The 19,561-nt window shown below is 47.9% G+C and overlaps 1 protein-coding gene across 7 annotated transcripts in view; it reads left to right on the plus strand.

The window, feature by feature from the left end:
* Window positions 1-19,561, plus strand: part of MACF1 (microtubule actin crosslinking factor 1) — a 293,076-nt gene that overhangs the window by 45,310 nt on the left and 228,205 nt on the right. Inside the window, exon 1 of one of the 7 annotated variants that reach the window (XM_083625106.1) lies at window positions 321-518. The exons of the other annotated variants lie outside the window; for them this stretch is intronic. Within the exon in view, the coding sequence (XP_083481232.1) occupies window positions 467-518 (52 nt within the window). The 5' untranslated portion in view covers window positions 321-466. Of the gene's footprint in view, window positions 1-320; window positions 519-19,561 lie in introns of those variants that run through there. 7 annotated transcript variants of the gene reach the window in all.

The following is a 19,561-nucleotide window of genomic DNA, read 5'->3' on the forward strand; positions in this document are numbered from 1 at the left end:
GTGGATAAGGCCTTTCTCTCTTGCATATTTTCTCCAGCTGTGCCATTTCTCTCTCCCTCTTTCTGTGTGGTTTGGTTTTGGGGCGGGGTGGTGGTGGAACCCTACACCTCTCCTTCGCTCACAGATGGGGCCTTTCTACAGTGTCACTGCTGGTTTGCATAAAGAAGAGGGAGGCGTGTGGCTACGTATGGGGTTGGCTGACACCCAATGAGGTTTTTAATGCACACTTCACCTCAAATAAGGAAACACAAAGAGGGCCGTAACACAGGGAGGCTGGCCGGGTGACATCACTGCTCAAAGAGTGACCAAAGTGCAGTTCTTGTCTGGTGGCTGGTTAACTTGGAGCAGGACGGGAGGCTGGCTCGGACCGCCAGAGTGACTCTGTGGATCTGTGCATTAATTCTGCACCCCTTTGGGACATGGTCACGGCGTCTTCCAGCTGAAAGGAGGGCAATCCAGCGGGCAGATGAACACTGAGAAATACAGGAAGTTCCTGGATGGACTCAACAACCTGAAAGGTACAGATGCAAGCTCCTTTATTTCTCTCCCGTTGGAGTGTGTGTAGAAAGGAGCAAGGTAGCTGAGCCAGCTCTGTCGCCAGGCTCAGGAGGGAGCAGAGCCCGTTCTCAGGTGGGCACAGGTGCCTGGGATAGGAAGGAATAAGCTCCCAAAGGCTGGCGACGGACAACAGTTTTGCAGCCAGTTGACGGTGGTTTGTCAGGCACTTCACTTGACTGGAGAGGGGGGCAGCTGTGCACAAGCGTTCCTTTTGTTCCACGGCTGCCTCTGGTCAAACAGGCTTTGCATGTTTTTAGGACTCAGTGAAAACTGCAAATCCTTTTGGCCAGTGGTGCAAATGGGATGTGTGTCTGTATCATGAGCAGCAGCAGCACCAGTGATTTCCTCTTCAACCTGCCTTCAGCTCTCTGAAGAGCCATTGTCTCCAGCTGGAGACTGGCTTTGTGGGCAGTCAGGCTGGAAGGGAAGCGACTGTTCTCCTTCCCATTAATCTCTGTCCGCCTCAGGTCGGCTGTTCTGTTGGTGGGGCGGGGGATCGACCCCTGTCCTGCTTTGTTCTTCAAGAGGTAGCTGGTCCAGCCTTTGTCCTGGCGGTCCCACCTTGTTTCCGGTACCCATTTCTCCCAAGGTGTCTCAGTGATGCATGAGTCAGAGTTTAAACATGAACCTCTTTCCTGCAATAGCTGAAGGCAATGGCTTTATAGGGACAGGAAAGGATCTAGAAAGCATTTGCTCTTTTACATAAGAAAAACAACTCTCTTTTTTCTTAAAAAAATGTTGCATTATTGCCATTCCTTGGAGTCCAGAGAGGGCTTTGCTAAATAACAACCTGAGAACTTTGCTTTGCTTCTTCCTGCCCTCTGAATCTACCATCCTTGCTAGGTTCTGATTTGCAGAGAAGTTTCCAAGCATTTTCGCTCTGTGTGGTTTTTTTTTGGGGGGGGGATATGGATGGACAGACACGTAAAGCTCTTGTATGAACCAGGATTGTAGACCGGAGGGAGCAGATGGTGCTATGTGATCCTTTTGTAGCAGGATCATGATGGATGGAGACACTCCTTGATGCTCCAGCCAAGCTCTCACTTCCCAGCTCCATTTTTTTCCACCTCTTTCCCCCCACCCCACCCCCAGAGGTTGGGAGAGGGGATAAATGTGTCGATGGACATTTGATCAAGCTCTCTGTGGCCTCTTGAAGCAGGTGCTGGATGGTGGAGAGGGGGGCGCTTGCACAAATGTTCAGTCTGCGCATGCGGTGTGTGGCTAGTGAGATACTTGGGCATATGCTGAATGGCGGCTTGGCTCAATATGCCTTACAGATATTTTTGCAGCAGGGCAGTCTGTGCCATGCTGGAGATGTTCAGAGCCTTCTCTGTCAGTTTGAAAAGGCAGAATGATGCAGGAGAATTTGCTGTGCCCAAATGCTAAATGGTCATACTTGAAATACTGCTCCGACATACTTGAAATGGTCATACTTGAAATACTGCTTATGGCAGGGGGTTCGACTGGCTTATTTGTAGCAGGAAAGGATTTTGGTGGATTCCTAAGACTGATGCTTGTTTTCACCAGGTTATGTCCAGCCACCCTTTTGGGAAGGTTGCCTTCCCCTTGGACCCACAGCCACATATTTCCCGTGCCCAGTTGTCTGCAAGCCCCTCTGAGCAGCAAAGAGAGAGGGACAGGAGTAGCTGCAGTGGGAAAGGGTAGAAGCTGATTCTAGGAAAGAGCCATAGCTTGGTGGCATCCCACCAATGTTGCATGCAGATGGTCCTGGGTTCAGTCCCCACAATTTCCTCCTAAGTCTGAGAAATAGTCCTCTCTTGAGCCCCTAAGCAGCCGCTGAGAGTTGATGTTGTGTCCGACCATCACTTTGAAACTCCCTGCCCATTGACACTAGGCAGCCAGTCTTTGTGGTTAAAACATTTTTGGTTAGGCGAGCCTATCCAGACATGTCAATGTCAATATGCTTTAATCTTTTTTTAAAAAAAACTGTTGTTACTAATGTTTTAAATTGTTTTAAACTGTTTTATTGGTAGTTTTAATATTTGGCATAAAACGCTCAGAGATTTTGCTGCAATCAGTTGGTGTCTGAGCTTCCCCAAATGAATAAATAAATCCACCCTGAGCTTTTGGTGGACTTAGAGTCAGATTCCTGGGTGTTGCAGCTTCCTGTGTCCCTATGGGCAAGGACTTAGAGGGGAATGGGCAGGCAGCTGGGCTCAATGGCTCAAACTTCCTCTGTGTTGGCAAGCAAAGAAGTCTGCTCATCGACTCTTTCACTGGCTTGAACTGCAGGAGAATATTGTGTCTTGTTGGGGCGTCTCATTAGTCAATGTGTTTTGGCCTAGTTTTCTCTCTCTTTCCTGTTTATTTTCCTGGCCCCCAGCAGGGCTCCAGAGCTTTCCTGGGGTAGTCCAGTGACCCATTTTGACTTGTCGTGGCCTCTGTTCCTTCTGTTTCCTGTTGGAATAAGGCTGGTTGGTAATGGCAACTCCAGCGGGGAAGTCTCCCCGAACAAGCCTGTGTTTCAAACACAATCTAAATTTGAAATGGTCGTCCTGGAGCCAGGCTTGTAGACAGCTGCTCACCTCATTGCCTCTGTTGATTTAGAAATTGCCTCTAGGTGACCAGGAAGGAGATGTGGAAGACAGTTCTTGTTTACCCTTTTAGGTGACTGCTGTGCCACAAATGGTTGATATATAGTGTGGGGTGTGGTTTTTTGTGTGGTTTTTTGTGTGGTTTTTTGTTTAAATGGGGCAGTCTTTGACTTGTTTGAGGCTATAATGGAACCAAAATATGACAGTTTCCTCAAATAAAACAAGTTATTGGAGCTGAGGAAATCAGGAATTGCCTTAAATGGGGACACAGGGGCTAGAAACAGCTTGGAATCTGCTATTTATTATGATGACTAGTAATAGTAAGTAGTGGCACCAGCAGCAGGAGCTGACGTTTTCTCAGGCTTAAAAGCATTGTTTGGGAGAAAGGCACTCCTTTCTCCTTTTGACTATTATACTTACGGTAAGCAATGATCTGCCATGACTCAAATGGGATCCCAGAGAGCTTAAATTCAGCCCTGGCTGTCCATAATTTTTCTCTGGAAGTTCTCTCAGCTGATCATGATGTTTTGTGTTGCAAAGGTGAGCTGTGTGTTTAGTTTAGCTCAATGCCAAAGGGGCTGCCCTCTGCCTGTTTTCACATTCCCACCTGGCTCGCTGTCACTTTCATGTTGCCAGACTTAGAAGAGAGGCCTGTGACCTCCTATTCCTGCATTTGCCATACAAGAAGAGTTAATCCAGTTCACTTAAATTGGAAGGACTTTGTGTGCGCAGAAAGAGTGTGTCAGAGAAGAGAAAGTTGGGGCTGTGTCCTTCATAGATTTTTTTTCCTGTCTCCAACATTTGCAGCTGGTGTTGGGGAATCAAGTGTAAACCAAACTCCTGCATGGCTCAAGTAGTGAAGCAACTGTTTGGAATCAAGGGCAAGCCTGGAAACATTCTTTTAACACACACACACACACACACACACACACACACACACACACACACACTGTTCATATAACCCTCCCCATTTGGCCAGCACATCAGCAGCTGTGATAAAGAAGTGAGTTTGGCAACTCATTGCCAACCAGCTGGCCTTTTTGTTTAAAAGTATCTTTTAAAAAATGAAAGGTATTGCATACCTGTCTTCTGCCCGGTGCTGGACCTTCTGTTTTTCTCCACTTGGCCCAGCTGACCTTGTGTTCCACTTTTGCTCCTCCTGCATTCAATTCTGCATCTATGCTGGTTTAGGGCTAGGCAATTAGCAGGTCGCTGCTGGATTTGTGGAAGAGTCGGCATTTGTTCTCCTGATGCAGTCCCTGCTGTGTTCCTCTCCCCTGGGCTTGTAGACCCTCTCAGGGAAGCAGAGGAACTCTGGCCCTTGGACTCAAGGAATGCTCAAGGTGCTTTGGCAAAGATTGTGCCCAGTGGGGAGTGAAAAAGACCTGGATTGCTGTGTGGCTTTTTGACATATTCCTTTGGGACCCTGCTGTCTTGCTAGCCTTCTTCACTTCTTGATTGTTTTGAACCCACTGTGCTGAAATTATAATTTCATTGTTTTATATTTTATGTAAGATGGTTTGAGGGATTTTTTTTTAAAAAAAACAACAACCAATCAAGCAGTGTACAAATTTCATGAAATAAACAAATGTTCACATGCCTGCAGTGCTGTTGCTGTCAATGTCACAGCTTCCCCACATTTCTGCAAAAGGCCTTCAAAGAGATTGCAGCCCAGAACTGTGGTATTTGGTAGCAAAGTTGATTCTGTTGAATTTGGACTCTGGTCACTGGAGCATCAAAGTAACTGACTTCCTTTTAGATGTTTGGTTGTAACTGTTTTTGCTGTGCTATTGCCAGAGGTGGCTGTCCTTCAAGGACTTCATTAGTTTTCATTTTGTATCTCTTTGGCCTCTGCATGCAGATGGGACAGACCTTGGTGTTTCATGGCTACCTCACTGCCCTGTTTATCATGTACCCTGACAGGTAACCCTTGGCAGGTAACCCTTCAGTGCGTGTGTCAGAGAGGGGGCTAAGACACAAATGCTAGTGCCTCAACTAGCCTGTTAGTCTTCTAGACTTGTGTTCAAATCCAACCAACAATTTATTGGGTTGCTCCAGCTACTCTGTGCAACTTCTTCACAATGAAATGAAATAAAACCTGGTGCATGAATTCTGAATTCCTGATTTACTTGCAGCTTTCAGGGTGTTGGGCAGCAATCCTACAGGCTGAGTTGGGCAATTGGGGATGGATTCTACTTGACACTGGTGCCAAGAATGAAGCAACTGCTGTGCTTAATCAATATGACGCATGGAGCTTAAATCAAGCTCTGCTACAGCCCCAGAGTTACCTTAGAACTTCAGCTTTTATGTCTGAAACTTAGAACTTAGCTGCAGAACCTCTGAGTGTGTGCAGAATACTTTCTCATCACTTGAGAAACTACAGGCAGCCCTGGGTAGACTGGGGCTCATGGCTTCCGGCTTGAATGATGTGCTGGGGCAACCCAGCCAGATGGGCAAGGTAAAATAAAATGGTAAATTTTGCACTTTTGATGTGGCCTCTTTCTAGCCCCACATGACATACCGAATGCATGGGATGGAGACTGGATCACAACGTTCCACAGATTTGGTACCCCCTGGTGGGTCACATGAACGGGTCGTGTGTGGGAGGGGGGAGAATGATCCACAGGTGCTGTTTTGATTACTTCTACCGTGATGCCATGATCCCATAAAAGTATTTTGCTGATATGATTCTTTTTGTACATGAGGCCCTTGCGAAATGTGATACACTTCTTAACTGGGTTGAAGGAAGATATGTCTTAGAATCTAATGTTAGAACTTGGATACTTAGAATAACCTGTCCTGGGCTTCTTATGAAGGGTGGGATATAAATAAAACTTAACAAAATAAAACACCATCCATCTATCCTGCAGATGCATGGAATGGAGAAAACACCTTTGAGCCTGTGTGGAGTGCCCTTTTTGTCACCATGAGGTCTGTTCGGAAAAATCTGCCTATACGTTTCCAAGCCCAGTTCAATGTTGAGTCAGCTGCAAATCTCTGAAGGAACCCCTTCCCCTCCTCCACTTGCCCAGGCTTTAAGTTTGGTACTAGAGGTTCTTATAGTTGTCCTGCTATCAGGTGAACAATGCTGTGTGAAAATGTGGGGAAAGACCTTTTTGGTGGTGGCACCCCATCCCTGGAAGGCCCTTCCCTCTTGCGGTGTGTCTAGTTCCCATATTCCTTGGTTTTTTGGCACTGGCTAAAGATGTCCAGGGTTCTGGGTGGAGTTGTAATAAGGTTTGTTACTGTATTAAAAACCTGCTATAATACATAGCAGCTATATCATTATGATAGTGCTTTAGTAATTTTTATCTGATGTGTTGGATTTGTTTCTTTTTGCAACAGTCATTGTTATTTGTTTTATGTTATAACAATCCTAGGATTGTTAAAACAACGAAGAACGGGTTTATAAATGGAAGGAAATGAAATAAATAATTATCTCAACGTTCATTTCTTTTTTCAGTATAGAGGGTTTTTTTATTCTGCCTTTCCGGTGGCTCTGCGTCTTTTAAACTGCCAAAACTGTACTTTAATAATACATTAGGACAAATACGTTGTAATTGGTATACTTCATTTTAGTTTATGGCGTGGGACTTTCTGTCCTTCTTTCAAAGAGCTGAGGGCAGTGTACATAATTCTGTCTCTGATTCGTACAACGACCCTTTGAGGTAGGTTGGGTGGAGAGGCAGGAACCTGGCCAATGGTCACCCAGGGAGCTTCATGGCTGCGTGGGGATTTCTGAACCCATGTGTCTCCAGTATTGATTTTTGTCATGTAAGCCATTATGGGGGCTTTTGGCCAGTTATGTGGGAGCTTGCATTTGAATGAATAACAATAGGAATATTCCCATTTTGATCCATGCTGAGTCAGCAGTGTTCCCTCCCCTTCATTCCCCAGAGGGTCCTCACAGAAGCAAAGCCCTCCTGTTAATTGTCTTATTTGTTCCCTTAGGCTGGAAGTCACATTGCTAATGTAGGTCACTGAGCTTTCCAGGAGAAATTTCCTGCCTCAAGTTTTGATGGGCAGCAGCCATGACGGTCACTGCTCTTGAACAGACACACACATGCACACACCCTGTGCAAAGTGCCCAGTGGCTTCCTGCTTAGCTCACGTGGAGGGAGAAGCTCTTTTGACCAAGATTTTATTATGGCATTGTCTCCCCAGATGTGGGTTTCACCTTCTCCCCAGCTGGCTTGTTGTTTTCCAGCAGGCAAAGTTCCAGTAGCCAAGGTTTCTAGACCACCTTTCTTCCCCATGTGCCTGGGCCATTGTCCAGGAAACCTTTGGACCCTTAAAATGCTTCTGGCTAAACCTTCCTACAAAAGATGGCTTCCTTCAGTCTATCCACCCTAAGGAAGTCTCAGAAAACAACTGCCCTCTACTATTGAAGGTTCATTCATGAACCCCATTCAGGTGGCAAAGGTGTGTCTCTGGGGGATGAAGAGAGGGAGAAGCCCTGCTTCATAGCTCTGAAGCTTTGTTCTCCATTAAGGAGCAGCAGCCCCTTGGCATTTTCTTACCTGACCTTCTGTGTGTGAGTTTCAGGGGTGGGGATTGGCCAGTGTTAATGACACCAGCCTTTGCCAACCAGGTGCCCTCTGGATGCTACTGGACTACAACTCCCATCATCCCCTGTTGGCAGGGGCAGATGGCAGTGGAAGTCCCACAACATCTGGCCCAATTGCCTTCTAAATCCGGCCCGTGGACGGTCCGTGAACCAGCGTGTTTTTATATGAGTAGAATGTGTCCTTTTATTTAAAATGCCTCTCTGGGTTATTCGTGGGGCCTGCCTGGTGTTTTTACATGAGTAAAACGTGTCCTTTTATTTAAAATGCATCTCTGGGTTTTTGTGGGGCCTGCCTGGTATTTTTACATGAGTAGAATGTGTGCTTTTCTTTAAAATGCATCTCTGGGTTATTTGTGGAGCATAGGAATTCGTTCATTATTTTTTTCCAAAATATAGTCTGGCCCCCCACAAGGTTTGAGGGATAGTGGACTAGCCCCCTGCTGAAAAAGTTTGCTGATCCCTGGTCTTGAGTGTTTTATACCATGGGTTATATTGTTTTACGGTGTGTTTTCTCCTTTAGTTAACTTCTAGGTGCGTTCTCTGTCCTCAAAAGCGCTTTTTAGAAATGGCCTTTGCTTCCTTGAGTTTCTATGGGGTGCCTGCTTCTGCCTTGAGGCTGCAGCTGTGTGTCATAATTGGACATGTAACCAGTAGCTTTCCACTGGAGTCTCTCTGGAGTGTGAGCCAGATGTTCATGCAGTAAAGTGGGTTAAGTGCCAGAAATTGGGCTGAAGCAGAAGCAGCGTGCCCCCTCCCTGCCTTTTTGCTGTTTTGGGGTCACCATTCTGAATGCAGTATCATTGACTGGTGATGAAAACACCATCTGCCCCATGCCATATGTCCCCGTGCCTGTTTCCCTAAAGATACACTCAAAACCCAGTCTCCTGACCCAAGACGATGCTAATGTCTGCCCAAGGTGGATAACTGTGTCTTCGGATGGGATTTATCTGGTCCTCCGACTCTTTAGTGGCTGTGTATTTACTGAATGTGGGCGTTCCCTGAAATCATACCTGCTAGGGAGTGTCCATGTTGCTTGGACTGATTTGGCTAGCAAAACAGGGCTGGGTTCTTTCAGGCTCTGAATGTAAGAACATTGTTTGAGATCTTGTCCTTGCCGCTTGCCCAAGACCTTCACCACCCTTCAGCTTCCCTGAAATAGGTGGTTAAAGTGTTTTCCCAGGGTATCTGTTTCAAGTTACTTATTTATTGCAATTTATATTCTACCTTTTTCTCTGAAGAACTCAAGGTGTGGTGTATGTGGTTCTCCTCAATACAACAACTCTACGAGGTAGGTTAGCCTGAGAGATAGTGACTGGCCCCCAAGGTCACCCAGGGAGCTTCATGGCCGAGTGGGGATTTGAACCCTGGTCTCCCAGGTCCTAGTCCGAGACTCTAACCCAGGGGTCGGCAACGTTTTTTTGAGGCCGGTCTGATCCACTCCCCGGCAGACCTCTTGGTGGGCCGGAGTGTGCGCGCCTATGCACTCAAGCTATTTCCGGCGCTCTTCCAGGTTGGAACAGCGCCGAAAATAATGTGTGCGTATGCGCATGGGCGCTCCTCCGTTCCGGAAGTGTGCTGGAAATTGTGTGTGCGCATGCGTATGTACGCTCAGGTGTGCACACACTATTTCCGGCGCTCTTCTGACCCGGAAGTCGGTCCCCGCAGCAAGAAAAAACATGGCGCCGCAGGGGGAAAAGCACGGAATCCCCATGTCGATCCACGGAACGGCTGTGGCCTGGTTCCAGGAAGCTCATGGGCCAGAACTGGCCCATGGGCCTTAGGTTGCCAACCTTTGCTCTAACCATTGGGTGCAACCAAACTCAAACCTCTTGTGCTACAGGGAAGGGGAGAAAGGGGTGAGAAAGTCTGTTCTGAGAATGTCCGCCATAGACAGCCTTAGACGGCTGACTTTTCTGCCAAGGCTTGAGAGCGATCACCAGTTCTCAGGAGTTAGAGGTGCTCTAATGAAGGCATTGTTCCTTCTGGCCTTACTTCTTAACTCTCTCCCCACCCCCTTGGTGTCCTGCCTGGGTGAACAGGTCTTGCAGGTTTTTGGAGTACAACCGAAACCTGCAATGAGGAACGGCTAAGGGAGCTGGGCATGTTTAGCCTTTAGAAGAGGAGGTTAAGGGGTGTTATGATAGCCATGTTCAAATATATAAAAGGATGTCACATAGAGGAGGGAGAAAGGTTGTTTTCTGCTGCTCCAGAGAAGCGGACACAGAGCAATGGATCCAAACTACAAGAAAGAAGATTCCACCTAAACATTAGGAAGAACTTCCTGACAGTAAGAGCTGTTCGACAGTGGAATTTGCTGCCAAGGAGTGTGGTGGAGTCTCCTTCTTTGAAGGTCTTTAAGCAGAGGCTTGACAACCATATGTCAGGAGTGCTCTGATGGTGTTTCCTGCTTGGCAGGGGGTTGGACTCGATGGCCCTTGTGGTCTCTTCCAACTCTATGATTCTATGATTCTATGACCAGAGACTACAGAGGTGTGCCAGGAAAGAGGAAGAATTCATGTTCCATGAGCTGCAGAAACAGTCTTGTCTAAGCAAAGCTGCATGTTGTGCTAACCTTGTGCCTAAAAAGTCTGCTTAAAACCAGCCACTCTCTGTCAGCAAAAGCTCTGTGTGCCCCACAAATTCCAGATCATGACCAGGAGGAGAGCATGACTCTCTTCCCTGCCCCCCATTCTCAGTGCCATTTTCCTGCTGGAAATCACCTCTGAAGGTGTTATTTGCAGCAAACTGCTTTCAAATGACGTGGTTAAAGACAGGAGCTAGGAGGAATTGGCTGCTTGAATCCTGGCCCCGGGGGCGCCATCAGGCGGCATCTGGGGGTAGGCAGGGCTCAAGATGCCACCTCCAGTCCCCCACTTCCAGTGTTTATTTTCCGTATTTTTGCTTTTTTGCCCAGTCATGTGTTAATTTCCTTGAATTGGAAGCAGTTGGGGCCGCTCAAGGTGTCTGTATATGATAAGACAGCCTGAGCTATGACTCTCTCTCTCTCTCTCTCTCTCTCTGTGTGTGTGTGTGTGTGTGTGTGTGTGTGTAGGTGCCTTGAGGCTTTTCTACCCCCACCCCTGGGGCAAGGGGCACGATCCTTTGCAGATCCCAGTGCTGCCTTGCGGAGATGGGTGGGAAACTGCAAGGGTCAGGGTGGGTGGGTGTAGTCCTAAGTATTTCTTGATGGCCTGTGGTTGAAGTTTCGTCTTTCCTTCCTCACTCCAAAATGAAAGTTGGAGGCTTTTTAAAGGCTCCTGGGGGCACAAAGGCCACCTGAGAGCAGATGGAGCCTGGGGACTTCCTGCCAGAGCAAGCTGGTAAAATTCCTATTTTGAGCTTGCTTGGTGGTTTTAGCCAAGCCCCTTTCCCTCTCAGGCTCGGCTCCCCACACACTTTTGCTGCAGCCTGGGGTTACCAGCACTGGCCTACCTTGTAGGGCTGTTTTATAAGGATGGTTGGGAGAGCATGGGTGTAAGGCGCGCGCGCGTGTGTGTGTGTGTATAACTTTATTTTAAAATTGCCTACAGAAACAATGCAAAGAATTGTACTCATTAGCAGGTTTTGAGTAAACATTTACATGGAAAGGAAATAATCAGGATTTGATACTGTGTTAAAATAAACTAGAAAAGGAGGTTAAGGGAAGTCTGAGGGGAGGGAGGGGAGGGACTATTTGGGATTAGTGAATTATGATATATGTTATAATGTAATTTTGAGGCGGAAATGAAAAATGTAATAAAAATTATTACAAAAAAAAACCACACAAAAAAGTTTATTTTAAAATTCTATCCCACTTTTCCTCTAAAAGGGAGCCACGGTGGACAAACAACCAAGAGTCAAATCAATGCAATAAATAAAAAAAATTTGAAATGTTTGAAAATGTTAAGAACATCTCAAAATATTGTTAAACAGCCACGTATCCTCGCAGGTAATAATTTCAAGGTTGCACGGAACAGGTATCATTCAGCCATCAAATGTGTGGATGAACACGAATAAAGTGGCAGACACTCACCTCACCAGGGAGAGATTTCCACAAGCGGGGAGACACCACCAAGAATGCCCTGCTGTGTGTCAGTAGCAGCACCAACAAGACGTTTATAAAACTGTCCCCATACCTACTTTTTGAACCAGGGTGGCTAGGGGGTCACACTCTGGCTCCTGGGCTCCTGTTCCACCAGAGCTTTATTGCTACTTTGGGCTGGGCAGACTGTGCTCCAGGCTTCCTGATCATCCTACTCAGCAGACCTGAAGGGCCATTTGCCTCCCACCAAGTCCTAGAAAGCTCCAGCCTCAAGGTTTGCTTTTGGCTAGTATGAGCAATTTACCCATGCTTGGCAGGAATTCACTAGGTGCACAGCCTTCTTGGCTGTGGTGTCAGTTTTTGAAATCCCCTCGCCTGGCTTCACATGGCCAGAACTGCATTTGCTGGGCTGCATGAACAAGCTCCTTGTAATGTTTGGTGGCCTCTTTGTGCTTAAATCAGCCTTCTTCCCCAACCTGGTGCTCTCCAACTGCCTTGAATTATATGGCCATACGATGCTGGGGCTAAAGGGAGCAGGTCCATGTAATCTGGGGCTAAGGAGAGCTGTAGTCCAAAGCTGCTGGAGGGCACCAGCTTGGGGAAGCTAGCCTGGACCCAAACTAAGCAAAGACATGCTAGCATTTGCATGATCTAATTTGGTTTCTAATGGGCAAATAGGTTTTAAGACAGGAGAGCAACCCCCCAGAGAACAGAATACTGATCCTTCTTTGCGTTTTGATGATCGCAAATTCCTGATTGCTGACTTGTGACTTTCAAGGTTGCATTGAGGGGAATAGGGAATAGAGTGGGGAGACTCTAGTGTAACAAGTGGGGGGCAAAATGCCCCTTTAAAAGTTTCCATGAAATGAGCTGAGTTTCTGCTTCCGGTGAATGTGCTTGATTAGGAGGGATGCAAGGTGAGGGGGATTTCCACATGAGCCGGGAGATGAATGGTGGAGGTTTCTGTTTGCATAAACACGCTTTCTGTTTGCATCCAAAAATCTCTCCCTCCCTCCCCCCTACATACACACACGCACGCACGCACGCACGCGCACACACACACACACGGAATCCATGCAGCGACACAGGCGGAAGCAATGGTGCTGCTGCAGCTGGATCTGTCTAGCAAAACCAAATGAGAATTCGTTCAGCTGTTCAAATTAGAACTTGGCCAGACACGCGCAGGGTTTTCATGCTCCACATCTTCCGCGCCAGTCGCTAAAACAGCAAGGAGAATCTCTCTGACAAACCGATTTATTTTATCGCAGCAGGAGGCCTTCAAGGACTACTGCCCAGGTTCTCAAATGTGAGCTTTTTGTCATGCCAAGTTGCCTTCCTTCTTATTTCAAGGGTCCTCCCATTGTCTCACCATGGCAAGGCCTCTTTTGAGAGAGGATTGCAGCCTAACAACCCTCAATTTCAGTGCCTCGCCCTCCGCTGGGGAAGTGTGGAGCCTGGCGCTTTAAGCCTGCCGGCCCACCCGTGAGGCCTGAATGATTGGGGCAGTTAACCTGCAAAGTTGTCACAATGCAGACTGTAGCCATTGTGCGCATGGTGTGTGCATTATTATCTACCATTGACTCAATTGCGCTGACTAACTCGGCAGTGTAATGCAAATCCAAATAATTGTAAGCCGCCCAGGGTGGCTGGGGAAACCCAGCCAGATGGGTGGGGTATAAATAATAAAATTATTATTTATTTCTTATCTGCAGTTGGCCTAGCTACTTGCTCTTCCCTCACATTCCCACAGTGGATTCATTAACAGGATTTGCAAGACTCGAGCCTGTTTGGGATCCTTCTCCATACAATGTTTGCTTTGGAAGCAAGATCTGTACACTGAGAAGGCCGCCTCCTGCTTCTCTTCCTTACATGATTGCAATCTCTGAGGTCTACCAAGAATGACCTCTTGAGTTTACCTTTTCTCAGCATGGCATGTAGAAAGATGATTGCAGGGGAAAAAACCCTGGTGGGGTTTTTTATTTCCTCGGATTTCTGCAAATTCCTGGAGGGTCAGGGTATCCATGGGTACTAGCCAGGGTGGCTACATTCTGCCGCTGCTGCCAGAGGTACTATGCCCTTGTATACCAGTAGCTGGGAATTGCGGGGGGGGGGGAGGGGGGCAGAGTGCTGTTCCCTTGGGTCCTCCTTATGGGAGTTGTAGTCCAAAACACCTGGAGGGGCACGTGTCGGCTGGAAAGGCTGGAGTGCATCAGAGCTGCTCTAGCCACTGTCTCAGAGCAGCTGCTGGACCAGAACAGCATGCATCCACAGGCCCCTCGGAGTGATTTTTGACTCACTTGTGTGGTGTTTGTGTTTGTGTTGGAAGTGGGTGGCCTGCCTGCGTGGAAGATGTTACAAAAATACACTCGGAAAAGGCCCAGCATACCAGAAAAAGACGCAGTGTGGATGGTTCCCACAAGCCTAACATTTTCATATTTCCCATCTCTGCCAAGTAGCCTCTGGGTTTGGTGTTAGAATAACAGGCTTGTTTGTGAAGACACCGCAGCTTTTGTTCAACTGGCAAAAAGGGCCTTTTTCACTCCCTCATTCAAGGCTGCTTTCTCTCTCTCCCCCCACTCCTCTATTTTTCTTCTTCTTTCCTGTTTCCTAAGCTGCTGTGGGAAGGTTGGAGAGCGTTTGAAGGGGATTCCTTGAAAGCACCCGGACGCTTGAGAAGAGGGGAATTGAGGGGGCTCAGTGAAGCAGAAGGATTTATGGGTTCATAAGGTCCCATGCACACCCGAGGCTGCCCCCATACTTCCAATAAAAATCCAGTCCACATGCAGGGGCCACATGCAGGGGCTATCCCACCTGTATCAGGGGAAAACAGCAAACGGCCTCCAGAGTCACTGTCCAGTTTGTCCAGGTCTTCAGATGGACACTGAGCCTGCAGTGAGACACTTCTGTGTTTCACAGAAGTGTACCGGCATATTCGCATAAACATGGGTTGTTGTAGAGCATGGCTGGGCTGCTGACCTTGTGGAGAGGGCTACATTTCTTATGGGGTTTCAGCTGCAGGTGGGGCCGGATGCAAAGATGGGTGGCTTTTTCTTGCTTTCTGCCACCTGCATGAGATTAGGCTGGGGGATGGAGGCTACCAACCCCACCCTCCAGGAGGGTGTGCAGCTGGTGGCCATCTCATGTTTGCCCTCAGCATCTGGGTATTCACAGCTATACTGCCCCTGTCTGTGGAGGTTCCATTTTATCTGACATCACTAATAGGCAGGGCTTTTTTTCAACTGGAACTCAGTTCTTGCACCTCTTAGGTGGGCACCATTGCCATTATAAGAGAGCAAGGGAGGTGTTCATAGTGAGTTCCAGAACCTCTTTTTCTAGAAAAACAGCACTGCTAATAGGCAGTTATATCTCTCTCCCTCTCCGTATATCAATCACAACCCCTTTTTGATGAAGCTACAGCTGGTCCCTTGGCCTAGTTGTTGTCAGTGAGGATGGTGACCTGGGGCGCTTTCTTGCAGGCGTGTGGCTGTATATTAGGGTGGCTTTGCATTGCCTTAAAAGTCCATGGTTGCTTTTTAAGCAAGTTCAAGGGTGGGGAGAAGCTGCTGTATGCAAGCAGCACTGCAGCTGCTCAATTTGTCCTGCTTTTGGCAATGCTGTGTGCCCACACGGAGCCAAGGGACCCATTCTCCTGGGTCAGGCCCCCCTTTTCCAGCTTATCCTCCTTTTGCCCTGGTCTCCCAGGTGAGGCAGCATCTCTCCCCCCCCCCCCCCCCCGGTCCTCAGTTGGTTGTGCCTTCATGGGAGGCGCTCCTTCCTTTTCACATAAATCTAGAAGGGCCTCTGGCCTGCCATCATGTCTGGTGCCCTCCCCCTGGGGAACCCCCACATGCTGGCAGCTTCCAGGGCTCTGCTATAAACAGCGATTAGTTGCTTGGGGTTCGAGGCCTCTGAGAACTTCACAAAAGGTCTGGCCTCGCTGCCTTTTTTCTCAGGACTTAATTAATTCTCTGTCAGTCTGCACGTCTCTTTTCTTTTTGAATTCTCACCCCCCCCCCAATTTTCTTGTTTGCTTTTTCTGCTTCCAAAGTTCCTTTTCTGTGGCGGTGCTGCGGATGGGTGGGGGCGTCTTTCTGCATCCAAAACATCTCCACCCCCCCTCCTTGCATGCACACCTTTTGCGAGCCGCCCACGTCTGCTCCTTGCCGCCTGCTTCCGAAGTTTCCTCTTTCTCTGTTGGCCAACACAGAGGTCTTCATTCCTGTCTGCCTCCATGACTCCCTTGTTTCTCTGCTCTGTTACCAAAACTGCCCTCCTCTTCTCCATTCATTGTGTCTTAGTTTCCACTATCAACCTCCCCACCCCACTTTTTAAATGTTCAGGGTGATTTTCAAAAACTGTTTGTACAGTGCCGTCAATGTACTTTTTAGAGTAGCATGAGTTAAGAAAGGGGGGAAAGGGTATCTGCCTGCAAGGAGCTTGCAGTGCTGGGGGGGAAAGAGGGGACAGGAGAGCCTCTGGGGAGCAGGATTTTCTCTTGTCAGTCTTGAACCACCAATATCATTTGAGTGACTCACACATGAAAGATCGAGCAAAATGACAGGAAAGGAGAATCCTACTGAACATTAGGCAGACGGTAAGAGCTGTTCAACAGTGGATGGACTTCCTCAGAAGGTGGTGGACTTTCCTCCACTGAAGGTTTTTAAACTGGTTGGATGCCCATCTTTCAGTGATTCCTGCATTGCAGCGGGTTGGACTAGATGACCATTTGGGGGTCCCTTCCAATTCTGCAATTCTGTGATTCTATGAACCGGAGTTTTGGTCCATGTGAATCAATCCTAGAGGCCCCATCTTCAGTGCAGAGGGGAGCTGGCTGCCAGCTGTGTTGCTGATGTGCAGGGCAGTTGCACAAAAGCAGTGAGTGCGCACGTGGGCACTTGTCAGGCATCTGCTGGAGCTTCACGGCTGGCACATTTTTGGAATGCCATTTCAGCAGCAGCTCCCCTCGGGCACTCTGGAAGCCGTGGAGGCAGAGGAGCTGTAGGGTGTGGGGATCTGCCTGGGCTGGCAGGAGCAGAGTAGTGATACATTCATGTTTACATCAGTGCTCCTTCTCTCTGCCCTTGTCTTACCATGCTTCTGTAGAGAGAGGAGCTGCCAATGGAGGCTTCGTGCTGGAACTGAAGAGAAGCCTTCTTCCTTGAGGGCCTTGAAGAAAAACCCTTCATAAACACAAAAGCAGAAATGTGCTCTGTTTGCAATGAAGCACAAGCGCCAAGCTTCTTCCTGGCATTTTTTTAAGGGGTGGGGATGTTGGCATTGCCACTGTGCAAACTGCAGGATGCTGTGAAATTGGGGCAGGACAATGGATTTTTGTTGTTGGGGTCAGGACCGATGTGATTGGTCAGTTAAGTATTTCTATTGTTTTACCTGATCTAGGAGGGGCAGATGCCACTCGCAGCCCACCCACCCCCGGCTAGGCCCATGAGCAGGACTCTCTACCCAACGTGGCTTTAGTAAAAGTTGCCTCAATGTTGGTCCCAAAAAGAGAGAGAGAGCTACCTTCAGACTTCCTGTAGTAGGTAGGGCTCTCTGTTGGCAATTCTGAGGAAGAAAACCTGAAATGAAGAAGAATGCATTTCCAAATGCTATTCCTGAAGTGTCTGGCTTGAACTGTGGACTTCATACATGCATGGGCTACCAGGCAAGCCTCCGTGGGGAAGAGAGCGATTTGTAATTAGTATGTTACTATTAAGTAAAGACAAATTTAGAATTGTGGAGTTGGGACCACAAGGTTCATCTAGTCCAACCCCTTGCAATGCAGGAATCTTTCACTCAGCATGGGGTTTGGGGTTTGAACCCATGTCCCTAAAGTTAAGAGTCTCATGCTCTACTGATGTCTCACAGGCTTAGTCAGTTTGGCAGATACAATCACAGGATAGCTCTGCCAGGCGGGATCCCAAGAGCCACTTCATCGCTAGACAGGTTTATAATCGCTAGACAAGTTTATAGTAAGGAAACCATGTGTGTCTCCCCCAAAGCGTGATATGCTGACAAAGTGGAAATTCAGTGGAAATACATTATTATTTATTTAGAGCATTTGTACCCTGCTCTTCATCCAAAAAGGCTCCCAAGGTGAATTACATACAATTTAAAAAAGACATTTCCCTATCAGAGGCTTGCCATAAAAATAAAAAAAATGACATGCAAAGAAAAAGGGACAGAGAGGGAAGAGGAAAATAAAAAAACTTGGGCACCACTTTCTACACAGCTGTTCCTATATTGACCAGTTGGCACAGTTCAGGGGCAAGAGGTGCCTGATGGAACTGGCCCTCCAGCAAAGCTGATGAAATGAGCCTTTTTGCTTCTTGTCTCCCCATTCTGCCCCCCCCCCCCACCAGTCTTATGGAATGACTGCCCCCAGGATGACAGTGAAGAGGAAGGAGGAAGAGGCTGGTGGGGCTGGCCTGTCACAGCAGAACTGGTGGAGTGAGCCCTGCTCCTGAGCTCTCTCTCACATACTACAGTGTATACAATGGTACCTCGGGTTACAGACACTTCAGGTTACAGACTCTGCTAACCCAGAAATAGTACCTCAGGTTAAGAACTTTGCTTCAGGATGAGAACAGAAATCGTGTGGCAGCAGCGGGAGGCCCCATTAGCTAAAGTGGTGCTTCAGGTTAAGAACAGTTTCAGGTTAAGAACGGACCTCCAGAACGAATTAAGTTCTTAACCAGAGGTACCACTGTACTGTCTTACTGTGTGAAGAAACCCTCATAATAAATTGTCTTGTATGACGTGGCCCTAAAATGCTATCCCCCACACACACCCCCACCAAGTTTACTAGTTACTTCATTCTTCAAGGGACAGGCCTCGGTTTCTTTCTCCCGCCTTTGCCCTGGCAAAGGTCCATTTCTCATTAATCCTTATGTATAGTGTGGATGTGGAATTTCCTCTTGGAAGAAAGCAGCTCTGTTTCTGAGATCTTCGGCAAATCCTTCGAGCTCTTTGTGTTCTCTCCACCATCAGCTCCCCCCCCTCGACGCTTCAGTGATGTTGTCTTTGTGGTGTGGGAGTGGGGGGTGGACGTGTTGGTGCCACACAGCATTATTGGGATGTAGCAAAAGGTGTGTTGCTTCAGATTCCGCAAACTGGAACCGTATTGTCCTGTCAGATACCTGGCTTCAGATTGTGTATAATAGAGAGGGAAAGCTCTGATCCCTAATTGTGGTTCTCCCTTGCAGGCCTGATTCCTACTAGCTGATGAGTTTTCCTGCACTGTCAGGGTTGGAACCTCCAGTGAAAAAAGATGGGCGTAAACAAAGGCTGCATAATGAAGTCGGTCAGGCCTTGGGGAGATTAAGAGGCTGCCGGCGCAAGCGGTGCCTCCAGCTTTGCCAATTTTTCCACTCTGAGCTTTTCAGTTTGGCCAGGCTGTGGTGAGCGTGAGAAAAAGGCTTCTGTGAGCATTGCCAAAAATCATGAGAGGAGCACAATCCACCATACTGCGCCTGGAAGTCCCTGCGGGCCTTTGACAGCCAGCCGTTGTCCTGGAGATCCAAGGACTATCTTTGACTGGCTTCCTTTGTATGCCTGGGGATCTGCAGCCAAGGGTTTAACCTGGAGCCTCTTTCTTTCCCCTCTCAGGAGAATGCTAAAAACTTCCTCAAGGTGCTGGTGTTGCCACAACTGCATTGGGCTGTTTACTTTTGGGGGGTGGGTTGGGAAGCAAAGAGGCCTCCTGTTTGTGCCTCAATCACAGCTGAGCCCTCTTATCTCTTCCTGCACCAGCAGAACCTGCCTTTCCTTTTCTTTTCAGCTGGACAAGGTGAACCAGGGCACCTTCTCTGCCCGTCGACACCTGTTCATTCCCTACTCTCTCTTTTTTCATCATTCCAGTGC

The sequence above is a fragment of the Podarcis filfolensis genome (genome assembly GCF_964270895.1).
Source record: "Podarcis filfolensis genome assembly, chromosome: 8".
In the NCBI taxonomy this organism is placed as follows: domain Eukaryota; kingdom Metazoa; phylum Chordata; class Lepidosauria; order Squamata; family Lacertidae; genus Podarcis; species Podarcis filfolensis.